This window comes from Cnephaeus nilssonii (genome assembly GCF_951640355.1).
Source record: "Cnephaeus nilssonii genome assembly, chromosome: 13".
NCBI lineage: Eukaryota > Metazoa > Chordata > Mammalia > Chiroptera > Vespertilionidae > Cnephaeus > Cnephaeus nilssonii.
This window is the reverse complement of record NC_137084.1, coordinates 6,333,089-6,357,558: the sequence shown is the minus strand read 5'-3', so window position 1 is coordinate 6,357,558 and position 24,470 is coordinate 6,333,089. Positions and strand designations below refer to the sequence as shown.

Genomic DNA, 24,470 nt, shown 5'->3' with positions numbered 1-24,470 from the left:
CAGGCACTTTCCCTGTGTCACTCCGATTCATTGCACGTGGGCCCATCTTCCCTTTTGTTGGACCCCTTTCCGGTAAACTTCAGGGAATGTGCCGGTGGCTCCCTGGGGAGTGTGAAATTGCAGCTTCCTGGAGAATGCTTATAATGTCTGGCCTCCCTTTTGCTCCTTTCCTGTTATTAATAACTAGAGGCCCGGTGCACGAAATTTTGTGCACTGAGGAGGGGGGGTTCCCTCAGCCCGGCCTGCACCCTCTCGCAGTCTGAGACCCCTCACTCCTTACTGCCCGCCTGCAGTGGAGGCAGGAGAGGCTCCCACCACCGCCGCTGCACTCGCCAGCCGTGATCCCTCAGCCAGAAGCAGCGGTGGCGGGGGCCTCTCCTGCCTCCGAGGCAGCGCTAAGGAGCAGCAAGCCTGGCTTCTGGCTGAGTGGCACTCTCCTTGTGGGAACGCACTGACCACCAGGGGGCAGCTCCTGTGTTGAGTGTCTGCCCCCTGGTGATCAGTGCACGTCATAGCAACTGGCCATTCTGCCATTCAGTCTATTTGCATATTAGGTTTTTATTATATAGGACTAGCTAATTACAGTGGCATTAAGACCAGGCCAGTGGGTCAGAAGAGCCACAAGGTGACATGTCCCCTCATGAGGAATCTAGTCTCCTGACCCCATGGAGAGAAAGGACCATGATGTCACCAGTTCCAGGGGGACATCCTCAGGCATAGCAAGGTCTCAGCAGGAAGAGGAAGACCTTGTAATTAGCTAGGATCCTCTGCTCCTTTTCTTAGGTCAGAAGCCCTCTCTCCTGGCTGGCTCTCCCTCCCTGGTCCTGGCCCCCCTTCCTTTGTAAAACCCAAATACCACTGCCTTTAATTGTTCTGCCAGAATCCATAGGCTGTGGATTTTGACCATCCCCTCCAGCTCACCCTTGACCTGGTTTTGTTTTTTATTCTTCCCTCAAACAGTCTGTTCAAGGTCTACCCCTGAGCAGAGATTGGCTCACGAGCAGCCTCTGTCCTCTGACCTGTAGGGGAGAGGGCAGGTCAGGAAAGTCATTGACAGAGGCCTGAGCTAAAACGTCAGTTATAAACAAGCAGCAGGCAGAGGGCCCAGATTTGGGTGTCCCAGCACCAGGAACAGTGTGGCCTCCCTAGAGCTGTGCAGACGGCTGCCCCAGTAAGAGGACCACCTTTCAGAGGCCTCTAGAAGCACACCATCCCGGCGGGGGTTGCACGCACTGTGGCCATTGTTTCTCTTCCCTCTGGAACTTGGCAGCCTTCTGGTATTTTGGAAAGGAGAGGGCAGAGGGATTCTGGGAATGTCCTCAGAGACAGGAATCCAGGGGAGGGGTCGGGCTACATCTGGTCAGGGATGGGAAAGCCTAGGAGCCTAAGGTAGCAAATTCTACTTGACAATGAAAATGGGCTCTGGCTGAGACGTTGGGGGCAGAGGAAGTTGGGCCATGGGTCCCAGAGCTCTGGCCCAGAATGCCTTGGTGTGGTGGTGACAGTTGGGGGAAAGGTCACATGGTTCCCTCAACTGGGGTCCCATGGAAATGTTGAAGCTGCCAGGGAAGGGTCTGCTCTGAGTCTATCGCCAGGCTAGGGGCCCAGCCCCTCCCTCCCCGCTCAGCTCCTTGGCCAACCTGGGCCTTGACGAAATGCTCTGGAGCTGCAGAGCAGGAGGCCTGTCCTTGTCTGGCGTGGTTGTTGGTAACACCACATTAAATGAATTGATCGGGGTGGGTTTAATAGTATGTTCAAGCATTTGAAAACCTTGCTAACGAAGTCATACCAGGCCAATGGCTCACAAAAGCCACTAGGTAATGTGTCTTTGTAAGGAATCTGGGAAACGGAAGGGCCATGATCAGCTCTCCCCAAGAGGTGAGTTTGTGATTATATCCTAGACAGCAGTGAAGGGAAAGCGGGTAACTACCTGGGTTTTGGGAGAACGAATTTCTGGCATTTGAGCAGGACTCACTGTTAGATCTAAAAGAAGAGAACTTTCCCCCTTTACTTGAAAGAAAACCTTTCCCTCAGTTCAAGGGGAGGAGAAACTGATAAGGGCGCCAAATGGCTTCTGGTTCTTATCTTCAACTGCAAACAGGCCAGACGCTCTCCCAAGTCATGGGATAGGAGTTCAAGAAGGAAGAAGCTGGCTGTGCATGCATGTGGTTCCAGGCACAGTGAGAGGGAGGGACATGCATTTCTCTCCACTTTGTTCCAAATGTTGGTAAATCTGTGCCTTTTGTCCCTGGTGTTCTGGACCAGGGATGGAGGGATGTGGCTCCTGTGGCTGTTCCTTGTCACATCTCTAAGTGACAGCTGCCCTCGGGAGGGGGTCTGAGCACGGAGACAATCTGCACTTACTAATGTGACGGATCTGGAATAATCTTGTTTTTGCACTTGGTCTCCTGATTAGTTTTGTGAGGGCAGGGACCTCTTCTCTCTTGTTCAGGTGTATCTCCAGTGCCTAACAGTACCCGGAACATTGGAAAGACCCAATCAACATTGATTGAATGAATGAACGAATGAATGAATGCTTTTTCTTCACTTATCATTTCACTAAACCTCTCTAACTTCACCTTATATTGGTTCTCTACCAGACTTCTCATCTGATCAGCATCTGCTTTGTGCCACCTGGCCCTGACCTCACCTAGTCAGGCTACACCCGTGGTCGGCAAACTGCAGCTCGCGAGCCACATGCGGCTCTTTGGCCCCTTGAGTGTGGCTCTTCCACAAAATACCACGGCCTGGGCGAGTTTATTTTGAAGAAGTGGCGTTAGAAGAAGTTTAAGTTTAAAAAATTTGGCTCTCAAAAGAAATTTCAATCGTTGTCCTGTTGATAATAGGCTCTGTTGACTAATGAGTTTGCCGACCACGGGGCTAGACCGTGCTTGCAGGGCGAGGACCGTTGACCCCTGCTGCTCCCTCTCACCATCTGCCCCCTCGCTGAGCAGGTGCTGACACCCGTGTGCCAGGCTCCTTCCTCTGAGCCCAGGTCAACTCCCCTCCTCCATAACTTTTACTCAGCTCTCCTCACTTGCTTACCTTTCCCATTTCCTTTCCTCTTAAAGCAGTTTCTCTGCATGTAGTAGGCATTCACTAAGCCTTGTGTCTGGGGGGGTGTGGTCTTGTCTCCTCACCAGATGAAATGTTTCTTGAGGCAGAGGCCATGCTTCCTATTACCCTCTGTCCCCCAGTGTGTGCTGTGGGCCACAGGTGCTCAGTGAACACTTGGTGGCTCCAGTGTGGAACCTAATCATTGTCCTTTGAGTATGTTTCGTGGTTTACAGTTGATGAAACTGAAGGGACAGCCTGCAGTTTCACATACGACGGGTCGCTTAATCGCCAGCCTTCTGTGCTGGAGGATAAAGACATTTTGTAGATGGGCTAACAGATTCGTAACTTTTTTACTCATAATACTTCTGACATCAAATATGTGACCTTTTTCCTCACACCAACCAATTTTCCCATTCTCTGCAGATCCCAATGGGGTGTCCTACAATTCGGTTCAGTTCTGACACTACCCAGAGTTGGTGCAGGCCCATAGGTGAAGGACCCCGTCCCACAGACTGCCCCCACTGCAGATGCCAGTCAGAAGTCCTGGCCTCCCTCCCAGACTCTGACCAGTCAGCTCTACTAGTAAATCAGAGATTCCCATGATCCCCTCCTCAGTTGTGACGATTTGCTGGTACCGTTTACAGAACTCAGAAAGTGTTTAACTTACTATTACCAGTTTATTACAAAGGATGCGGATCAACGGCCAGGTGAAGAGGTGCCTGGGCGAGGTCCGGGAGGGTCCTGTGCAAGAGCTTCTGTCCCTGTGGAGTTGGGGTGTGCTACCCTCCCAGCACATGGATGCGTTCACCAACCTGGAAGCTCTCTGAACCCCTTCGTTTAGAGTTCTTACGGAGGCTCCATTATGTAGGCAAGATTGGCCATTGGTGATTAACAAAGTCTCCAGCCCGCCCCCACCCCACCCCCAATCTCAAGGTTGGTTCATCTGTCAACCAGACCCCATCCTGAAGCTACTCAGGGACCCACCAGAGTCATCTCATTAACATAAACTCAGATGTGGTTAAAAGGGGCTTATTATGAATATCAAAAGATGCTCCCGTGTCTCTTACCCCTCAGGAAATTACGAGGGTTTTAGGAGCTCTGTGCCAGGAACTAGGAACAAAATCTGAATTATATATTTCTTATATATCACAGTATCACACTGATGCAGAGAGGTAGAGTGATCCCAAGATCATGGGACCAGGTGGTGGCAAAGGTGGAGTCTGAACCCGACTTTTCTGATTCTAGGGCCTTGCCCTTTCCATGGAACCACAGCAGCACAGGGTCCCCCGCAGCCGACAGGGACACACGGCCCACCTCCTCTCAATGCTTCCCCCCCACTCCACGGCTCCCCATCATCCCGACCCCAGGACCCTGGCTGCTTTTCCCTTCATCCTTCCCTTTATCCTGCGTGAAAGCGAGTTCAGAAAGTGGTGCTGGGGTGTGGGGGCCGCAGATGGGGCTGGAAAGCCCACTTTCCTTATCTGCACAATGAAGATAATCCTGCCCTTCCTGCTGGTCAGTGTTGCTGGTAGTAGCATATGAGAGCGGCTATTCAAGGACCTTATAAACTACAGAGAGCCATAAGGATCTTGTTAAGTATACTTATAGGATGCAAGTTACAGCTCACTAGGACTGTCATGTGGAGTAATACCCACATGACAATGTTGGTGGGATGACCTGGGTGGTGCCTGGTCCAGGGCCTGGCACTTAGCAGACACTTATGGCTTTTATTAATTATTGTTTTCGCAATTATTATAAGACGACGTCCTTCTCCAGATGTGGGCAGGTGGCACTGGGAAGGCGACCCGGTGTAGGTGCCCTTGGGTTTGGGACTGAGAAGATGGAAAAGGCAATTTGTCATCTGGTGCTTTCATAGTTCACTTACTACCTCGTCAGGTCTGAAGTCCTCAGCTGGGTGCTCCTTCCTTCCCAGGGAATTCTCAGCACTCTGACATCTCCCAGTTGAGGAGAAACTATACTAAAAGTGAGTCCTGGCCAGTCAGAACCTGCCCAGGGCTGTTGCCAGAGCTCCTGGCAGGTCACCTAGCTCCTCTCCCCTCCAGGGTGTGCACTTCAGGGCAAAGGCCAGTGTGAGTCCCGGAGCCTCTGATGGGTTCTGCAGAATTCCAGAACACCACAGGGGAAGTTCTGCTCGGCTCAGTGCTCAGCGGGGTGCTCAGTCAGCCTCCCTCCAGGAGGGGCCGCCTAATCATGAGGAGGAAGACTCTGGTAGGGAGGGGACAAGACGTGGGTGTGACTGATCCAGCTGGAGGGAGAGGGGGCCCGGGAGTGGCCCCGAAAGCTGGATGGTGAAGAGGAGCAGGTGGAGGTTGGCAGGCAGAGAAGGAAGGGTGTTAATTATATCCTGTATGGGGTGATAGATGTTAAATTACCCACAGGTGGTTCCTGGGAAGCAGGATGGTGTCTAAGGCCCAGTTTGGAACCATGGACCGAACAGAATATGAGTGCCTCAAGCTTTGAGACTGTGGCCAAGCTGTTTATCCCGAGTTTCTGTTTACTTACTTACTAAGCTGTGGCCATAACACCTGCCTTACAAAGCTTCTGATGATTAAATGAGAACGTGACTTAAAGCAGTTACTGGCCCTCAGTAGAAAGCACACACAAACGCTCTCAGTGGTTTGACACTGCCCTGTGTGGCTATTAGGATCAAAACCAGCCGTCACGGGTGCCTAGAGTGCCATCTCTGGGAAGCCCCGGCCCAGCTCCTTTATCTTCCATTTCTGGCCTTCCCCCCTCAAATCCAGCATCCTCAGAACGGCCAAGATGGCCCCTCTAAACTGCAATGCTTTTCTCGCTGCCTGGTTTCCTTGATCCCATCCCTGACATTTCGGGTACAGTCCATGCAGGCAGCTCCTTCCCTGAACAGTAGGTACTTAGCCCCTGGTCACTCCTGCCTCCGGCTTCAGAGGACTTCACCAGGCTGTTTGCTCCTTTATCCCCACGCCTGAGCCGCCTTCCTGCGGAGTCCACAGGCTCTCCATGCGTCCATCTGCTGGCGCTGGCACGTGCTTGTGTTTGTTGCCCACCACCTGGCCTTCGCTGGTCTGGAGGAGACCTGATCACCATTCAATATAGTTCCACCTGCTCTGAAAGCCACACTGTGGCCTGCATCAGGATGAGCAGATGAGAGAAGGGGACATTTCTATCACCCTGTGTCCCCAGCCCCTGATTTCAGGGTCTCTGTGAGCTCTGGTCATTTGTGGGAAAACCAGGTCTGTTCATTCCCCAAGGCTGCCATAGCAGAGTCCCAAACGGCGTGGCTGGCAGCAATAGAGATTTATTGTCTCACAGTCTGAAGGCCAGAAATCCAAAATCAAGGTGCTGGCAGGGCCATGGCCACTCCACCAGCTCTTGAGGAGGGTCCTTCTCTATCTCCTTTCGTTCTGGTGTTTCCCAGCCTCCTTGGCCGGCCTTGGCTGCAGGTGCATCTCTGGGCACACAGCCTCTTTCCCGTGTCTCCACACTGGCTTCCCTCTGTGCGCCTGTCTCTGTGTTCACATCTCCCCTTTTTAGAAGGACACCAAGCCTATTGGATTAGGGTCCACCCTAGGGACCCCATTTTCACTGATTACCTCTATAAAGACTAACTGAGCTCATGTTCTGAGATCCTGGTCTCTGGAGCACACAATTCAGTCCATACCCTGGCATCCACTGTCCTGTCCCCTTGGGACTGGTGTGAACTGAGTGAGTGCGTGGGGAGGAGGTCCTGGCTGGCCTCCAGCTGAGGTGGTGGGCTGTGAGGGACCAGGGAGCTTTCTGGACCACCAGTATGTCTGCTGTGCTCTGGTGTCCGGCTTCTGCAAAGCAATGTCTAGCCTGTTTAAAATGGAGGCTATAGTGCCTGTCACCTCACTCAGCCCAGAAAGGCTTTCCTGGTTCCCCACTTCAATCTTTCTGCAGTAGTTTTTGCCGATCTTGCCCTTTTGACCTTCTTTGTCAACACTTTGGGCTCTAATCTATGTGTGAGGGATACTTGTGTGTCCCACTAGGTTGCGGGTGCTGTTCATAGGAGGGGGTCATGACTTATTCATCTTTGTCTAAGAGTTCCATAGCACTACTCTGCAAACTCATTGTGCGACCTGGAGTATCCACCCATCCTTTCATCCATCTCTCCACTCCTCTATCCCTCCATCCATCCCTCCACCCTCCACCCAGCCACCCATCCCTCCATCCACTCATTTGTTTATTCGTTCACTCCCCAGACATTTAATTCAGTGTCAGCTACCTTACAGAGTGCTAGGGAGACATTGAGGGGGTGGGGAATAGTGGTGGAGAAATAGATGGAGGGCCTGGCCCCCCAGGTCCTCACAGAATCTCATTGAGACAGGTTATTAAGTGCTCCTTCCTGAGGACACAGACATGACCTTAAGGAAAGCCCTCAAGCAGGAAGACAGTGGGCTGTGTCAAGGACAATGACAGAGCTGTACTGGAGGCAAATGGCTGTCCCAGGGAGGATATCTGAGCCAGCTATGGAGGTGGGAGTGTCCAGCCAGGCCTTCCTGAGTGAGCGTGAAAGGACGTGGAGAAATTAAGGCAAGTGGCCTTCCCACTGTGGGTCAGGTATCTGGGCAGGCGTGTGCGGGTCCGCAGTAAGCGCTCCTTTTGCACCAGGGGGCAGTGTTCGGTCTGAAAGTCTTCCTGCCCTGGGATAAGGCTGGGACTGGGCTGCCACTGCTATGCCAGCTGGCCCTCTCCTTATCTCGGTACTTCCCGGTCATTCCCTGCAGGCCCTGATCACCCTTCACTCACCTCCTTTCTTGGACCCTCCTCCACTCCCCAATCTACAAATCTCCCTGTCCCATCAGTGCTACCTGTCCCAGTGGTCACTGTTCCACCCTGTCCTCTCTGCTTGCTGCCTGAAGTCCAGGGGTGGTGTGGAGCCTCACTGGTGCAGTTCTGAGCCACTGTGGACCTCTCAGGGTAGGAGCCACTGGCTATGCTGTCCGAGGACCCCCGGCTATTTCTACTTCGTGACTTTACCTGTCTTTGGTATTCTCGTTCTCTTTTCTTCCTTCACCTGCCACCTTCATTGTTTCTGTGTTCCCCACCCAGAAATCTCAGCTTGGTCTGTCCTCCCTGGGCACTTTGACATCCGTGGCTGCAGCCCTGAAAGTCAGGTGGTCTTTTCCGCTGGCTGCTAGATCTGGGGCCCTCATGGGACATGGTTAGGATGGAGCAGAGGTGCCCGGAGGGAAGGGCCTCTAGAGGGAGAGGGAGAGGGAGAGCAGCCCCCTCCGTCAGGGGCTCACTTCTGCCACAGCATGGAGTCCTCAGCAAAGAAATCTTTCTTTCTGGTTCTGACCTGCTTTTGCTGGCAGCTGTTGAGGCCGGCTGGGGGCCGGGAACTGAGCCTGGTGGGGTGCTGGTGTTGCTGGGGGTAGTAGGAAGTAGATGTATAGGAACCTCACTCATTAATCTGGAGATTCCTGGGTCCTATTTCTGACCCATTCTCCCATGTCCGGAGGGCCTTAGTCCACACTGTGAACTTACAAAACTGACCCTCTGCCCAGCCTCCCCTGCAGCAGGCCCTGGCTCTCCCTTCCTCTGTGCCTCCTGCCCGCAGCTGCAGGAGATGCCAGGTGAAGGACAGGGAAGTTTAGGGTGGAAGCAATACAGACCCTGGAAGGAACATTCCAGGGCCATTCAGGTGGATGCTCTACCCTGATCCCAGCAAGGCTGCTCTGGCTGAGAGCATGTCCACCCTGAACACAGTGGCCATGTTATCTGGACCACACCTGGGTGATGATGGCCTGACTATCGTTACCAGGGGCAGCCCGGGAGGTACTTTAGGTCTGAAGAAGTGGGATTTCTAGTGCCCTTTTGATGATTTATTGGACAAATTGTAACTGCCGTAGCTTATCAGGGCCACAGATGGGGCCAAGGACAGAGTGCTTGCTGCTGGTGGCCCTGCTGAAATCCAGGCCAGTGACACAGTTTTTATCAGGAGTGGAGTCTTTGGTTTTAGGTTTCCACTGTGCTTCTGATGAAAGCCACGACGTATTCCTTCAGTTGGGTGATGACTCCGTGTGCCCTAATGGCTCAGAGCTTGTGCTCTGGAGGGAGGCCCTGCTGGGTGACCTTGGGTGTCACTTAATCCCATTGCGCCTGGTCCCTTTTCTATAAAAGGGAGTGATAAGGAGGTTTGAGAGTTACCTTAGTATTTGTAGTACACGCTCTGTAGCCCGGTGCCTGGTGAAGAGTGTCACCTGCCAGCACGGCCTGGCATGCAGGTGGAGCGTGTTGAGGGTGGGATGTTGTAGGAGTAACGTGGCAGATCACTGGGACTGCACCGACGACATTGAGACCTTGCCCCTGACTCGCTCCAGGGGGCGTTGCAGGCGCTTCCTGATGGGCTGGGAGGGGAACACCGAGCTGATCCATCCAGGGTCTGGGGAGGAAATTGAAGCTGGAAGACAAGGAGACCCTGTCTGTGGACTCATGCTGAGAGGCGGGGAAGGCGTCCTAGACACTCATGGCATCACTGAGCCTCATCCTGCCGGCCAGGCGCTGTTCACATGTCCCAAGTGAGAGCCAGCGCCATCCATGCCTGTCCCTAACGCATAGTCCGAGGCCGAGGAAAGGGATCTATCAGCTGGCCTTTGCAAAAATAGCAAACAGGCCTCTGGGGCTGTCTATCAGAGAGGGAGCCGGGGTGGGAATCTCGGGGTGATGCTAGTTGCTTTCCTCTCACTCATCTCCCCGTCCCTGAGGGCAGAAAAGCAGGCTTTTGCTCATGTGCATCACCATCACCCAGCAAGCAGCGAGGAAGCAGAGGCTTGCTGCGTCTGGCAGCCTCTCCAGCAGGGAGATCCCGCCACGGCCAGGGGCTGCCCAGAGATGCTCCGCCAAGGCGGCAGAGCACGAGGGTTTCCCTAGGAGCCTGGTTTGGTGAACGAGGCCATCAGAGTTTTTAAGGAAGATTCTTAGCCAAACTGTCTCATATCCAACCTGCAGGTTTTCTCCCAGCCAAACCTGGGATTCTGGAAAGGCCTAAGGAAGCGCCAGGCAGCCGGACCCTCTGGTTTCACGTGCGGGAGGGAAGTGGGGTTTGCTGAGGGAAAGGCTGGGTGCTGGGTTAACCATGCTCTGGGAAGACTGGAGATGCTCTGGGAGGGAGGCAGTATTGTTATTCGTCTTAGTGTCTGAGGTTCCACGCCTGGCGTGGCAGGGGGTGATTGTGGATGACTGAGCCGTGGACTGAGTTGCAGGGCTGTGTGGCTCTGAGCAGCAGTGTGATGACCTGTGCCCTCTTCAGCCACCAGAGCCCCTCATGACCAGCCGCTCCTGACCCTGCTCTGCCTGCTGGCTGATGTTTCTGTGCCTTTAATCTCAGTGCCAGCAAGAAGTCTACTGTCCCTCTCCTCCCCTGGTGTCCTGCCTGGGACCACCTGCTGCCTGGTGCCCCAACCTCCCTGCCTGTCCTTCTGGCCCCAGAGCGGCAGGAGGCCGGAAGTTGCTCCACTGCAGGCCACCCCTTCCCCTGATTTCAGCCTTGGCTGCCGCCCAGGCCTCCAACGATCTGGTGCCGAGAACTTTGTATTCTGGGGCCAGTGACTTCAGGCTGAGCAACTGGCTGCCTGCACGCTCCCTTGGCAGAAGCTGCGCTGGGCTCCTGGTGCGGGGTGAGTGCTCTGGGCAGGGCACAGCCCCGTCTCCGGGTGCCTGAGTCAGGTGTGGGTCTCAGGTGGGCGCTGTCCATGAGCGCAGGCGCTGTGTGTGCAGGCTGCTGGTCCCAGGAGGCCCACTGAGTCCCCTGCTCTGGCGGGTGCTGGGTGGGCGGGGGGTGGGGGGTGAGAGCAATGCTGCGGGCAGGGGTCTAAGGGTGGGGGCGTGTGGCTGTGTTGGGGCAAGGGTCCCTGTTGTCCCCTGCGCTCAGCTGGGAAGAAAGGACGGTGGGAGGATAGTGATCGCAGCTCTGGCAGCTCAGTGGTTCCCAGGGTGACCAGCCAAGGTTGGGGGTGGTGGTACCTGATTTTACAGATGAGATGAGGCCTCAGGTGGCCAGCTGGGGAAGGCAGAGCCCTGGGCACACCCAGGCGGGCTGACTCCAGCCTTGGGCTGGGCTGTCCTCTGTCCCACTTGCCCCACTGCCTGACTTCAGCCCCAGGGCCCTGACCTTTCCCTTTCTCTAACTCTGCACCCTACGCCTGGATTGCTCGGGTCACAAGTCCAGCCTGCCTTCTCCCTCGGCAGCAGCACAGGGTCCCATTTTGGTGTATTTCCTTGGGTTGGTGCTGACCCAGCCGAGGGGAGTAAATATTTTATAGGCTCTTGAGAGGTTTTGCAAAGGCTTTCCAGGGAGCTGCTGCTCTGCTATCCAGACAGCGCCTCTGGGCCCGCCTCTGAGAGGGCTCCCAGCACGGATTGGGTTGTTTCCAGCCCTGTTGCTAAGTTAATGGGCAAAAGTGGCCCCTCGCCGTTCTCTTTGGACTGGGGTGATTCTGGTGAGGCGGACCTGCTAATGGTTTATGCGCCCCTTGTATCTCCTGTTCTGCGGCTGTGTGGTCCTGAAGGAGCCCATGGCCTCTTCTTGTCTTGGCCTGTGTGGTAGTTTGGGCTCTTTCCTGTCTGCCCTGTCCCTACAGATCCCGCCTGCAGGCCAACGCAGAGCAGGCACTTGGTGCCCGGGATGAGGGTGAGATTTGCACCCCATACCTGCTCTCTGTTGTGTGTGCCATCGACTGCCAGGGCCTGCCTGCCCCCAGCTGCTGGGCCAGAAAAGAATCTCCCTCCCAGTGCGCAAGTTATCCCGGCAGAGCTCAGGATCGGGCCAGCTGCTAGTGGGCCTGTGAGGGGGCGATAACAGGGTGACATGTGCAGTTCTCGGGGATTTAAGTAAGGGGAGAAGGTCGATGTGCCCAGCCCTGAGCACCGATTGTGAGCAGGCCCTGCTCCCACACTTACCTCCTCCATCAGTGTCTTTTCACTGCTTATTCTGAAATAATTTCAGACTCACAGAAAAGTTGCAAAAGCAGTACAAACAAATCTCTTCAACCCCTTACCCAAATCCCCCCGAAAGGAGCATTTACCACATTTGTTCATTGTTCTACTTTCCCCTGAACCATTTGAGTGTAAGTTGCAGACACGATGTTCCTAAACCTCCAAACACTGAAGTGTTTTTTCCTAAGAACGAGGAGACTCTAACCGAACCACGGCACAGCAATCAGGAAATGGACATTGACACAGACCTTATTTAAGGTTTGTCAGGTGTCCAAGGTCCAATCCAGGATCACACATGTGTTTCCGTGTTATGTCTGTTTAGTCTCCTTGAACCTGGGAGTTCTTTAGTCTTTATCTCTCATGACCTTTGACATGTTTATTTGTGGAATGTCCCTTAGTCCGGGCTTGCCTCATGCTGGGTCCTTATTAGATTCAGACTGTGGTCTGGCAGGAACGCCCTGCAGGTCCTCCTTGGCCTCCTACAGGAGGCACACGATGTCCGGCTCATGCTGGTGACGTTCACCTCGATCCCTGGGCTACTGTGGTGTCCGCCAGGCCTGCCCACTCTGAAATGAAGTAAGCGCGCTGCCCCTCATTGTGGAAGGTGAGCTCGAGCCCAGCAAGACTGGCCCCTGTCTGGGCAGCCGGGTGTGACCCAGGGCGCAGCTGCCAGTCCAGAGCTTGTCTCATCTCGGCAGCGGCCCTGCGCAGCCCTCGCCGTGCTCTGCCTCTTGGAGCTAACAGGTCCCCAGAGCACAGGCTTCCTCTGGGGCAGCCCTCCATCTCCTTGGTTGGCTCATCCTCCTCATCCAGACTCCGTGTTGGACCAGGGGGCCCACCCACCTCTCTCGTCTGTTCTCTCCTGGCTGATCTACTCCAGGTCCATGGCCTCAAACACCGTCCATGTGCCAATCACATCCAGGTTTTCCGCCTGCTCTGACCTCTCCTGGGGCCTTCGTCCACTCCCAGGGGGCCTGGTTCTCGAGTCCCTGCTGCTACAGGGAAGGGCATACCTACCCACCCAACATGGAGTCTCCCTTTCCCTCCGCTTCCCCAGTTCTGCCCACCCTCCATTGCTCCCACCCAGCCCAGAGGCACTGTCTCTCTCCTCCTCTTCCAGCCCTCGCTGCTCTAATCGGAGAGCTTCCCAGAGTGCAGCAGGTTACGCCCCTTCCTCCACCCCAGGGTGCTTGGAGGAAAATGACGGGAGGCCGAGAGCCCAGCCGAGGGCACCTTCAGCTCCACCTCCCCACTAGGCCTCCCCCCAGCTCTGGGCCCTGGATCGGGAGCACATCCAGCTCATTCTTCCTTCGGGCCTGGGCCACCACCATTCCTTCGCTCTGGGCTTCCCCCCAGATCTGTGTGCGCCTCCTCCTTCTGTTCCTCCCGCTTAGACGCCCTCGTGTGCGCCCCTCTTCCTGTTCCTCCCGCTTAGACGCCCTCGTGTGCGCCCCTCTTCCTGTTCCTCCCGCTTAGACGCCCTCGTGTGCGCCCCTCTTCCTGTTCTCCCTCTTAGACGCCCTCGTGTGCGCCCCTCTTCCTGTTCCTCCCGCTTAGACGCCCTCGTGTGCGCCCCTCTTCCTGTTCTCCCGCTTAGACGCCCTCGTGTGCGCCCCTCTTCCTGTTCCTCCCGCTTAGACGCCCTCGTGTGCGCCCCTCTTCCTGTTCCTCCCGCTTAGACGCCCTCGTGTGCGCCCCTCTTCCTGTTCCTCCCGCTTAGACGCCCTCGTGTGCGCCCCTCTTCCTGTTCCTCCCGCTTAGACGCCCTCGTGTGCGCCCCTCCTCCTGTTCCTCCCGCTTAGACGCCCTCGTGTGCGCCCCTCTTCCTGTTCCTCCCGCTTAGACGCCCTCGTGTGCGCCCCTCTTCCTGTTCCTCCCGCTTAGACGCCCTCGTGTGCGCCCCTCTTCCTGTTCTCCCGCTTAGACGCCCTCGTGTGCGCCCCTCTTCCTGTTCTCCCGCTTAGACGCCCTCGTGTGCGCCCCTCTTCCTGTTCCTCCCGCTTAGACGCCCTCGTGTGCGCCCCTCTTCCTGTTCCTCCCGCTTAGACGCCCTCGTGTGCGCCCCTCTTCCTGTTCCTCCCGCTTAGACGCCCTCGTGTGCGCCCCTCTTCCTGTTCTCCCGCTTAGACGCCCTCGTGTGCGCCCCTCTTCCTGTTCTCCCGCTTAGACGCCCTCGTGTGCGCCCCTCTTCCTGTTCCTCCCGCTTAGACGCCCTCGTGTGCGCCCCTCCTCCTGTTCCTCCCGCTTAGACGCCCTCGTGTGCGCCCCTCCTCAGAAAGGCTCGCTTTCACATCCAGCCCCAGTGAGCTCCCTAATCCCACCCCTCCCCAGGTGATTCCAAAACATTACCTTTGAGGCACCATCCTGATCTGAAAGGACCTGATTTATGTCTTTCCCCCCCTTTTCTCTGCTCCTTTCTCTGGTGTACCTGCTGGGAGAGCAGAGGCCTTCACTGTCTTGTCCCGCCCTGGGCCTGGGACCGAGCCTGGCACCGAGCCGACGCTCAGCACCCATCCTGTCTCCCTGGTCTGACGGCTTCCCTCTTCTGCTTTACTTTCCATTTATTTTCTTCTTTCCTTTCTGTTTGGTCTTTGTTTCCCCTTCTCCATTTCATTGGCCAGGATAAGACACTGAGGTTTTTGCAATATCTATTTTATTCATTAAATATAATTGTATGTTCCCTACTTAGAACAAATGGTTGAGTCAAGCATTTTAAACTTTACTGAGAAATAAATCACATGCTTAGCTAGACACAGGCTGTGGGGGAGGGCAAAGGACTGAATGCCAGGCTGGCTGGGCAGCTGGCTGACTTTGAACACATCTTTTTAAACTTGTCTGGGCCTTGGTTTTCTTCATTTGTAAAACCAGGGGGTGGCTGACCTCTGAAGATGTTCTCATTCTGGGATACACATTGCCCTCAGTTGGTTTTTTAAAAATCCTTTTCATTGTGGTAAAATATATATAACGGAATTTGCCATATTAACCATTTGTAAGTGTACAGTTCGGTGGCATTAAGTCCGTTCACACTGTTGTGCAACTATCACCACCATCCATCTCCAGAGCTTTGTCATCGTCCCCAACGTAAACTTTGTCCCCATGAAACCCTAACTGCCCACCCCCTCCCGAGCCCCCGGCACCGGCCCTCCCACTGTCTGTGTATGAATTTGACACTGATGCTTCGTACGAGGATCATGCGGTTTGTCTCTGTGACTGGCCCGGCTTACTTGCCCTCGGCTGATTCCTTACTAATGTCAGAAACCCTCGGCGGAAGGAAGGCTCCGGTTAAAGAAATCTGCGCGTTAACTGCGCGGAGGCCGTGCTTCCTGCGGGAGCACATTGGGGTGGGTTCCCCGGCCCATTGGCACCCTCACTGTCCAGCAGGTGGAGCCCTGCGGGAGGAGCCACACAAGCCAGTGTGGCGGGGAGGTTCTCAAATCTGGGCCGCTGCAGCCGGGAGAGCACTGATTGCCAGGACGCACACACGCACGCGTGCACGCCTTGGTCACGCAGGGCCTCTGGCTGGCCTTGGAGCTACTTTAAGAGCTTGGCGTGCTGTAAACGCTACAGTGAGTTAGGGGGAGTTTGGGCTCCGTTGGGTTTGAATTTGCTCCCCTCCTTATGGCCAGTCAGCCCTCAGGGAATGAGGAGGGTGATGGCGCTGGCTTTCACCTGGGGCTGCAGTGGGCTGCGGTGGGACCTTCACTCTGCTTGGGGTCCTTCCACTGTGAGGCCGCTCTACTCTGGCTCTGACTTCCCTCCCCAGATGCTGAGGTTCAGAACCATGTGTGGGGGCCTGAAGCTCCTGGGCATCCGCCGGACCTCCACCGCCCCCGCTGCCTCCCCAAACGTCCGGCGCCTGGAGTACAAGCCCATCAAGAAAGTCATGGTGGCCAACAGAGGTGAGCACTGTGGGCCCAGGGAGAGGAGCCGCCTCCACCCAACTCCCACCTCACGTGGCATCTGCTTCTCTTAGGACCCAGGCGTCTAACTTCTCCTCCCGTGCCCCCACCCCCAGGTGAGATTGCCATCCGTGTGTTCCGGGCCTGCACGGAGCTGGGCATCCGCACTGTGGCTGTGTACTCGGAGCAGGACACGGGCCAGATGCACCGGCAGAAAGCAGATGAAGCCTACCTCATCGGCCGTGGCCTTGCCCCGGTGCAGGCCTATCTGCACATCCCAGATATCATCAAGGTGGCCAAGGTGAGCCAGGCCGGCTGGGCCTCTTAAGAGCCAGGGCTGGGTCCTGTGCCACCCCCATGCTGTGCCCCATCCCCACGCTGTGCCCTACCCCCACGCCAGCCAGCAGTGAAGTGTCTGGATGGGTGGGTGGGGGGTGGATGGATAAATGAATGGAGCAAGTGAGGTGGGGAGGCACAGGAGCCACAGGGTTTGGTCGGGGGCGGGGGGGCTGTGAAGGAATTTGAGGGGCACACCACTCTTCTGCCCCCAGGAAAACAACGTGGATGCGGTGCACCCTGGCTATGGGTTCCTGTCGGAGCGTGCGGACTTTGCCCAAGCTTGCCAGGATGCCGGGGTCCGGTTCATTGGACCGAGCCCGGAGGTGGTCCGAAAGATGGGAGATAAGGTGGAGGCCCGGGCCATCGCCATCGCCGCAGGTGATGTGGCAAGCAAGCCGCGGGGCCCTGCAGCCGCCGGGGAGGGGACTGGGGGGTTTGCAGGGATTCCAGTTTGTGACAAAGCCCCACATGCCTGTTTCTCAACAGGTGTCCCCGTGGTCCCTGGCACTAACGCTCCTGTCACTTCCCTGCACGAGGCCCAGGAGTTCTCCAACATCTACGGCTTCCCCATCATCTTCAAGGCCGCCTATGGGGGCGGGGGGCGTGGCATGAGGGTCGTGCACAGCTACGAGGTGAGCAGGAGCCCGGGCTGGGAGGCCGCCGCACAGCCTGCCGGCTCTGGGAGCGGGTCGGGGTCACGCAGAGGGGCCCAGTGTCTGCTCAGCCTCCACCCGCCCCCAGGAACTGGAGGAAAACTACACCCGGGCCTACTCAGAGGCTCTGGCTGCCTTCGGGAATGGGGCGCTATTTGTGGAGAAGTTCATCGAGAAGCCACGCCACATCGAGGTGCAGATCCTGGGTGAGTGGGGTGTTCCCGGGCGCAGCACTGGCAGGAGCCAGCAGGCCTGGCCTTTGGGACGGGCAGGGGCTCTCCCTCAGGAAGACGCTTCCCGATGCAGGTCAGGGCCCACGGCCTTGGGCGGCCGGTTCTCCCTGGCTGCCCAGCACTGGAGCGGGCACTGATGGGCCTCCTAGATGTGTGAGATTGTCAGGCTGTAGGAGGTGTTTACCTTCCTCGACAGGGGACCAGTACGGGAACATTCTGCACCTGTACGAGCGAGACTGTTCCATCCAGCGGCGGCACCAGAAGGTGGTCGAGATCGCCCCTGCTGCCCACCTGGACCCTCAGCTTCGGACCCGGCTCACCAGCGACTCTGTCAGACTTGCTAAGCAGGTGCAGTGTGGGGGCTCCTGGGGACAGTTGCCCACGTAGAGACAAGGAGCCTGTTCCTGCAGGCGCGCTCATGGCCAGTGGTCACTGGGGTCCAGTCGTGGATAGTCTGCTGGGGAGCAGGGAGGCCAGGGGGACAGCTCTGGGAGGGCGGGACTCTGTTGGAGGTCAGAGGCCAATGAGGACTCCTTGGGGGTCAGAGGGCAAGCCCAGAGACCAAGCCTGGAGTCCAGCAAGGAGGAGGAGGAGGGAGAGAGGCCTTGGACCAGCCCTCAGCACCCTGTGCCCAGATCAACTTCTGTGTGGCATCAGCTAACCCCTGGAGCTGCAGGAGTGAGGTTCAGTGGCCTCTGTCAGGATTGAGAAACGTCACTGAGGCATTTCTTCCTCACTTACCGGCCCCTGCGTCACAGTCTTGCAACCCTTTTCCCCTAAGGTCCTCCTCTGCCAGTCTTGGCTCTGCTGGGCGTGGACAGGGAATGGCTCCCCAGCAGTGGCCTGCCCCTGAGCCTGGCTCGAGAGAGCACCTGCCATGGCCAGACGGCTCGCAGCAGCCCTGCTCTCTGTTCTTCTGGGCCCTCCTGACTCCGCTCCCCCTCAGAGTCCAGGCATCCTGCCCCCAGATCTGCCTCCCCTTCCCAGAGCCCCAGCCAGAGCATCTTTTCAGATCTGACCCCCCTGGCCCCATGCGGGCCCTGGTCCGGCTCTCCTTCAGAGCCATGCTCCCTTGGGCCTCAGGCAGCTGGACCCAGAGCGGGGACGGCAGATGGTTGTCACCTTCTCCAAACCAAAAGCCAGGGTCAGCACCCGCAGTGAGGCCTTCGCCACAGCGACGGTGAGGCAGTGATTTAAGAGGAGAGGTTTGGGTTATTTCATAAGAGGGGTGTCTTTACCTTGACTTATTATTATTATTATTATTATTATTATTATTATTCTCAGAACAGATTTGAGGGAGCTTACTGAAGTCTAGTTTGTGGTTTTGGGAAGACAAGAGTGAAACTGGAATCAGGGTTGAATTTTGAGTTAGAGTCATCATTGGTTGATTTCCCTCAAATAGCATCTCTTTGGGTAATGACCGGAGGTGATGACCGAGCGAAGATTGAGGGTCCAGGAGAGGCCAGGGTACGCATGGGTGGGGCCTGTGCCCGAGAGCAGAGGAGGCTGCCGGGGAGAGGGCGCCACGCCTGGGGCAAGGGGAGCTGTTGATGTCTCGCCCAGATAGTGTGAGCGCAGCCACCTGAGGCTGCTGGGGGCTCTCGGGGAGACGTCCAGGCAGGGCCCAGCCGTGCGCGTTGGGAGCTTCCATCCCCAGCAGCAGGCTGGTGGGCTGCCGTCTGGTGGGGCAGGGTGCGCTGCAGTCTGTCTTTTTATGGAACCAAATGGCAAGGGCTCTCATCACTACGCCCGCTTACGCACGTGCCGCCCGCAGGTGGGCTACGAGAACGCGGGCACCGTGGAGTTCCTGGTGGACAAGCACGGCAAGCACTACTTCATCGAGGTCAATTCCCGCCTGCAGGTGGAGCACACGGTCACCGAGGAGATCACCGAGTGAGCGTGGGCGGGTCGGGGGTTAGGGGTCAGGGGCCAGGGGCCAGGGCAGGGGTGTCCTCCGGGTTTCGTGTAAAATCCACTCCGGTGGCTCCTGGGAGCAGGTGGCAGGGAGCTCAGCTCACTCACTCTCCGTGGGGTAGAGAGCAGTTGGGGATCTAGTTACTTTTTACAAAAATGATAATAAAAGCATTATGGGGTTATTGTATTAGTACAAAGCAGCAAAAGAAATGATTTAGAGCCCCACCCTCAGGACTGGATGTGAGGAGGCTCCCAAGCTGTAAGACAACTACATGGGAGGAAAGTGTCGATCGTCCCCATATTTTAGACGAAGCTGAGGCTGAGAGGTTGAGAGAGTCGCCCCAGGTCACACAGCTGAGACTGGAAACCCAGGCTTAAGTCTGTTAGAAATAATTTGTTTTTTCCCATCTTTATTTCCTTTACTATGTAAGTAGTTTGATACAATGGCAATGTTTTGTATAGGATTTTTATTCTACTTTTTAAATTCAATATTTTTGAAGACATTTCCCCAGACCGTTGGACTTTCTGTGTACTTTTAGTGGCTGCATGCTATTCCATCATCTGTGTGAGTCATAACTTATTTGCACAGTCCTCTGTGACTAGTGAGGTGATTCCAGCTTTGTGGTTAAGGGTGTGTCAGTAAACCTTTGTGCCTAGACCTCTGCCTACCCCTCTGAAGAGGCCAGGATTGGCACCTTTATTGGCATTACCTGAGCAAAGGTTAAGCAACATCTCGCCTAATTAGCTTTCTCGATTGCCTGTCCCAATTTGTTCGCCCACAAGCATTGAGTATGGACATTAAAAAAAAACTTGTCCACTTTATAAACAATTAAAATAATCTTTCATTATTTCAAGATACAGATTTTGAGCCATTTACGTGTTAAGGCTGGCTTGGAGCCAAGCCATCTCGCCATGGAACTTTCCTGACAGTTTCTCCTCCGAACCCTACCTCCACCTGAGGTTGAGGAAGCTGTGTGAGGTGGGGAGGGGGGCGCCTGCCTTTGCCCAGGGGGTGCACAGAGGCCCCCAGACTCCTTGTTCTCTTGAGATAAAGACTGAATGGAGACTGACGCTCCAGGCTCAGACGCTGGCCCCACACAACTTTCCCATCGTGCTGCCTGCTCTGCCAGAAGGGAAATCTTCGCTGGCTTGGCAGAGGGGGTTTGTGTCAGACAGACAGGGGCTGAGTGCAGGTTCCCCCAGCTCTCTAGCTGCATGGAGCTCGGTGAGCTGCAGTCTCTCTCCCCTCGGGCTCCCCCGCTGATAACAAGGATGGTGACGCTCAGAGCGTTGTTGTGGAGATAAAGCTGAGAAGCGCACACCATCCCACTGCACGCAGATGTGGGGACACAGGTGACCGTCGTCACGCCGTGGGTGATTGAGCCAGAAACACAAAGCGGGGAGCGCCTGCCGGGCCGTTCCCAGGCGGTCCTCACCGCAGCCCCCGTGACAGACGTAAACACAGGTTTTCAAGCAGCTGCTCCACGTGACTCCTCGCCGTCCTCGGCAGCGTAGCCGTCAGTGAGGCCGAGTTATCCCTGCGCTTGGAGAGCTCTGCTCTGCGGTCAGGGGCGGAGGGTGGCGTCCTGACCACAGCACCCACCTGTGGGGACCTTCCTGCAGCTGTGGTTCCATCTCAAGGAGCCCGCCTTCACAACCCCCTTCTCTCACAACTGCCCCCAGCACACCCACACAAAGGACTCCAAGAGCAGGTGTCTGAGGCTTCCAATCCAGGCTTGGCCAAGGGGGAGTTTGGGGGCAGCAGGAGGACCGAGACCCCGGGAGAAAGGGCCGTACACGGAGAGGGGGCGTTTGGGGTGCAAGAACAGGTGGATGCAGAGAGTCAGCTGCCCCTCCAGCTGCCCGTCCTCCTTTTCAGAATGGGCAGAGTCACGGGCACAGGGCAGGGCGCGGGGCGGCGGGAGGAGCAGCTGCCCAGGCTGGTGAAGAGTCTGGAGGAGCTGGGTGGGCTGCGTCTGTGTGCGGACTGCCGCCTCGTCCAGCCCCTGCCTCATGCTCTCCTCTTGGTGCTGTGTCCCTTCCCTGCAGTGTGGACCTGGTCCACGCCCAGATCCACGTGACCGAGGGCCGGAGTCTGCCCGACCTGGGTCTACGGCAGGAGAATATCCGCATCAACGGCTGCGCCATTCAGTGCCGGGTCACCACCGAGGACCCCGCCCGCAGCTTCCAGCCAGATACCGGCCGCATCGAGGTAGCGTCCACATTCTGACGTTCCGACTGAGCAGCCGCGGGTCTCTGCCTGTGTAAGGACTCTCGGGCCAGACTGCTTCCGAGGGGCACGCAGTGAGGGAGCTCCCTCTCAGGCTGGTCTGAATCTGGCTGAGAGTACATGGGAGCCAGGCCTGGTCCAAGAGGCAGGGAGGAGCACCTGGGGAGGGGCTGCCATGCGCACAGGCTGATAAGCCAGTGGGCGGATCATCAGAACGGAGCGGAGCAGCTGGTGGAGCCAAAGGCAGGGTCCCCAGAAAGGAGGCCCAGGTCCTGGCCTCTGTTCTAAGAGCCCAAAGACAGAACGGTGCTGCTGGCCGCTGTCCTGCCTTCAGAGGGGTGTGGCTGGCAAGACAGCACTCGGGGTGCAGTGAAGGATTGGGGCCCTGAAGTCCCAGCGGAGGGGCCAAGCTGAGGAGGGGGACCATCGAGGATAAATGAGAGAGTTGGGGAAGTGGCGGGGGGCAGGGAGGAGGCCGAGAGGCAGGCTCACGGAGGGAGGTTGAGGAGGGCCCGGCAGGCACCCCGCATCTGGACCTGCACCTCCTCCAGGGATACTTCCTGCGCCTTCTCTTTCTCCTCACATAGAAAGCCAGCTCTCACCCTGCCCTCCTGGCCCCCCTTCCCTGGCTGAGGGCAGGGGCCCTCTGGCCTGCTCGGTGCCTGTCCCCTGTCCCCGCCCATGCTGGCTAAGAATACCTCTGGGTCCTGGTGCTGCTGTATGGCTCCCCATCTGGCCTTCGCCTCCTCGGCAGGCAGGAACTCAGACTCTGTTCTGGGTGCAGGGAGTAGGGCGAGGGCGAGTCTGAGATACTGGGCTTCTGACAGACACGGGGCAGGGCAGGGCAGGGCAGGGCGCTGTCTGGGTTCTGAAAGTTGCATAGAGCTGGTAGGCTCGGGCCAGAGCGCTGGCCAGACTGCTCTGCCCTCGGCCAGGAGAGGGCAGCCCTGCCCTGGACGCTGCCTCCCTCCACCTCCCCCCCCCCCCCGAGGCCTGGCTCCTCCGAGCCTGGTTTACCACAGAATATTTTTAGCTCTCAGTTCCTGCTCACAGCTGAGTGTTCACCTTTAAATATTTTATTAAGTTCCTTTTTATCAAACACAGGCCCCTGTCCCTTAGAAGTGGAAGCATGGTGCAGTGGGGCTCCCTCCCACTCCTCGTCTTCCTTATGTGTGCCTCACAGGGTGCCCCCACCCCCATCATGGACTGCATGCGTGTGCTGCAGTTACTCCAGACACCCCAAACCTCTGTCCCCCACCCTGGTCCCCTACCCATTAGACTGTTTGGAGCCCCTATCTGTGTCCCCGGGTCGGCCTCTGACCCGGTGCTCTCTCGCCTGCTTCCCTCTGTGGGTACCGGCAGAAATGAAGCAGAACTTCGCACGCCAGAGCTGGGATCCCTCGTGCATCTTGTCCAGCTGGGGCCGGGGCTGCACCTTGACTCTGGCCTCTGACCAGTTCCTGACCCCACTCTTCTCCCCGCAGGTGTTCCGGAGCGGAGAGGGCATGGGCATCCGCCTGGATAATGCTTCCGCCTTCCAGGGAGCTGTCATCTCCCCCCACTACGACTCCCTGCTGGTCAAGGTCATCGCCCACGGCAAAGACCACCTCACAGCCGCCACCAAGATGAGCAGAGCCCTGGCTGAGTTCCGAGTCCGAGGCGTGAAGGTGAGGCCGCAGGCCCTGTCTGCCTCCGCTCGTTCCCTCCGTCTCCGCCCTTCCTGTCACCGCACGTGGACTCTCCCGGCCGCGCTCGGTCTCTGCTGCTGCCGGGCCCCTCCGCGTCCCGGGGAGTCGGGAGTCGGCCTCGTTCTGTGGCCCCCACACGCCTCCTGCCCCTCCTGGGTGAGGTCACCCAGCGTGTGTGTTAGTCACATTCTTCCTGGCCTCCCTTCTGGAAATCCTGATCCCACGTTTGGGTAGGGACCTCGGAGCCTGTCTCCTGAGCAGCGTTGGGTGCCTCAGGGACAGCCAAGAAGGGAGGCTGCAGCCGGAGGTGTGAGCACAGGGCAGGGCGCCGGGGGGAGCCCTGAGGCGGCTCACTATGGGTGGCCAGGCAAGGGCCCGAAATGCCTGTTGGCCTCTTGGTCGGGATCCGTTCCCGGAGTCTGTAGCTAGAGATGAAGTCACAGGCATGTGCTGTCTGTCCTTGAGGTCAGACGCTGCCCCAGGACAAGGCTCTGCCCGAGCAGATCGCATCGCCTAGTCTCACTGTGAGGGGCGTCCTCCAGACAGCTCCACTCACCCTCTTCTGGGGGCTCCCAAAGGATGGCCACTCATAGCAGAGGGCGCCCGCCCGGCCTGCTGCGCACGAGGGGAGCCGGGGTGCTGGGGTGCTGGCTGGGCCCTCCGCTTCGCGTCTCCTCAGCTGCTCCCAGCCCTACCTGTGGTCCGGTGGGGTCGGCGTGTGGGCAGTGCTGTCCTCGCAGCGCCTGCGTCACTTCTCTCACCTTTGGGGAAAAGCACGCGGGAGGGAAGGCGGGAGGGAGTCTGTGCCTGGCGTCTCCTCAGCTGACAGGGAACAGGTTCTCCAGGTGCTGGGCAGCCCTTTCCCGTGAGGTGCCTCAGGGTTCCTGGCCAAGGGGCCGTTTCATGACATCAGGTGCCCACTTTCTCACCAAGGGAGCTTGGTTTTCCAGGCATGATGTCCTGGGGCTGCCTCCAGTTCCAGGTGGCCAGTGCACACCGTGACCCCAGTGGGTGACCCCGCTACCCCACCCCTCTCCTGCCTGGGCCTGGAGGACCCAGGACCTGAGAGCCCTGGAGGTGGAGCAGGCAGACCAGGGCCGTGAGAGAAGGCGGAGGCCAGTGCAGAACACAGGTTTCTGGTTCCGGGGGCACCAGTGTCTACTGATGTGCTCTCAGACCTGGCCACTGGCTCCTGCCACGCCTCGAGCCTCCGCCAACCCTGCACTTGCGGCCCTGCCTCCGCCGCCCTGGTCTCTGTCCAGGCCTGGCGGGGCTCACGCTCCCTTCTCTTCTCTGCTGAGAACCTCGTTTCGTTTACTTAAACCAGGGTCGCTCTGGGGATCCATCCAGGTATGTGTTCTGGGCTGGGAGGGCAGGCACGTGTGTCACCACTGCGCACACCCACAGCTGTGTGAGCTTGGCCTGCACACGTGTGTGCACACACCTTATTGGGCCAACTCTTACCAGGCTGCTCGTCAGAAACACCATGGGCCTCA

General features: G+C 57.3%; 1 protein-coding gene across 1 annotated transcript in view; it reads left to right on the top strand.

The window, feature by feature from the left end:
- PC (pyruvate carboxylase) overlaps positions 1-24,470 on the top strand; it is a 69,296-nt gene that overhangs the window by 33,935 nt on the left and 10,891 nt on the right. The window contains exons 3-11 of the mRNA XM_079788109.1: positions 15,782-15,917; positions 16,034-16,218; positions 16,469-16,634; positions 16,743-16,888; positions 16,998-17,115; positions 17,339-17,490; positions 18,917-19,035; positions 21,106-21,268; positions 22,771-22,953. Coding sequence (XP_079644235.1) covers positions 15,782-15,917; positions 16,034-16,218; positions 16,469-16,634; positions 16,743-16,888; positions 16,998-17,115; positions 17,339-17,490; positions 18,917-19,035; positions 21,106-21,268; positions 22,771-22,953 — 1,368 coding nt within the window. The remainder of the gene's footprint in view (positions 1-15,781; positions 15,918-16,033; positions 16,219-16,468; positions 16,635-16,742; positions 16,889-16,997; positions 17,116-17,338; positions 17,491-18,916; positions 19,036-21,105; positions 21,269-22,770; positions 22,954-24,470) is intronic.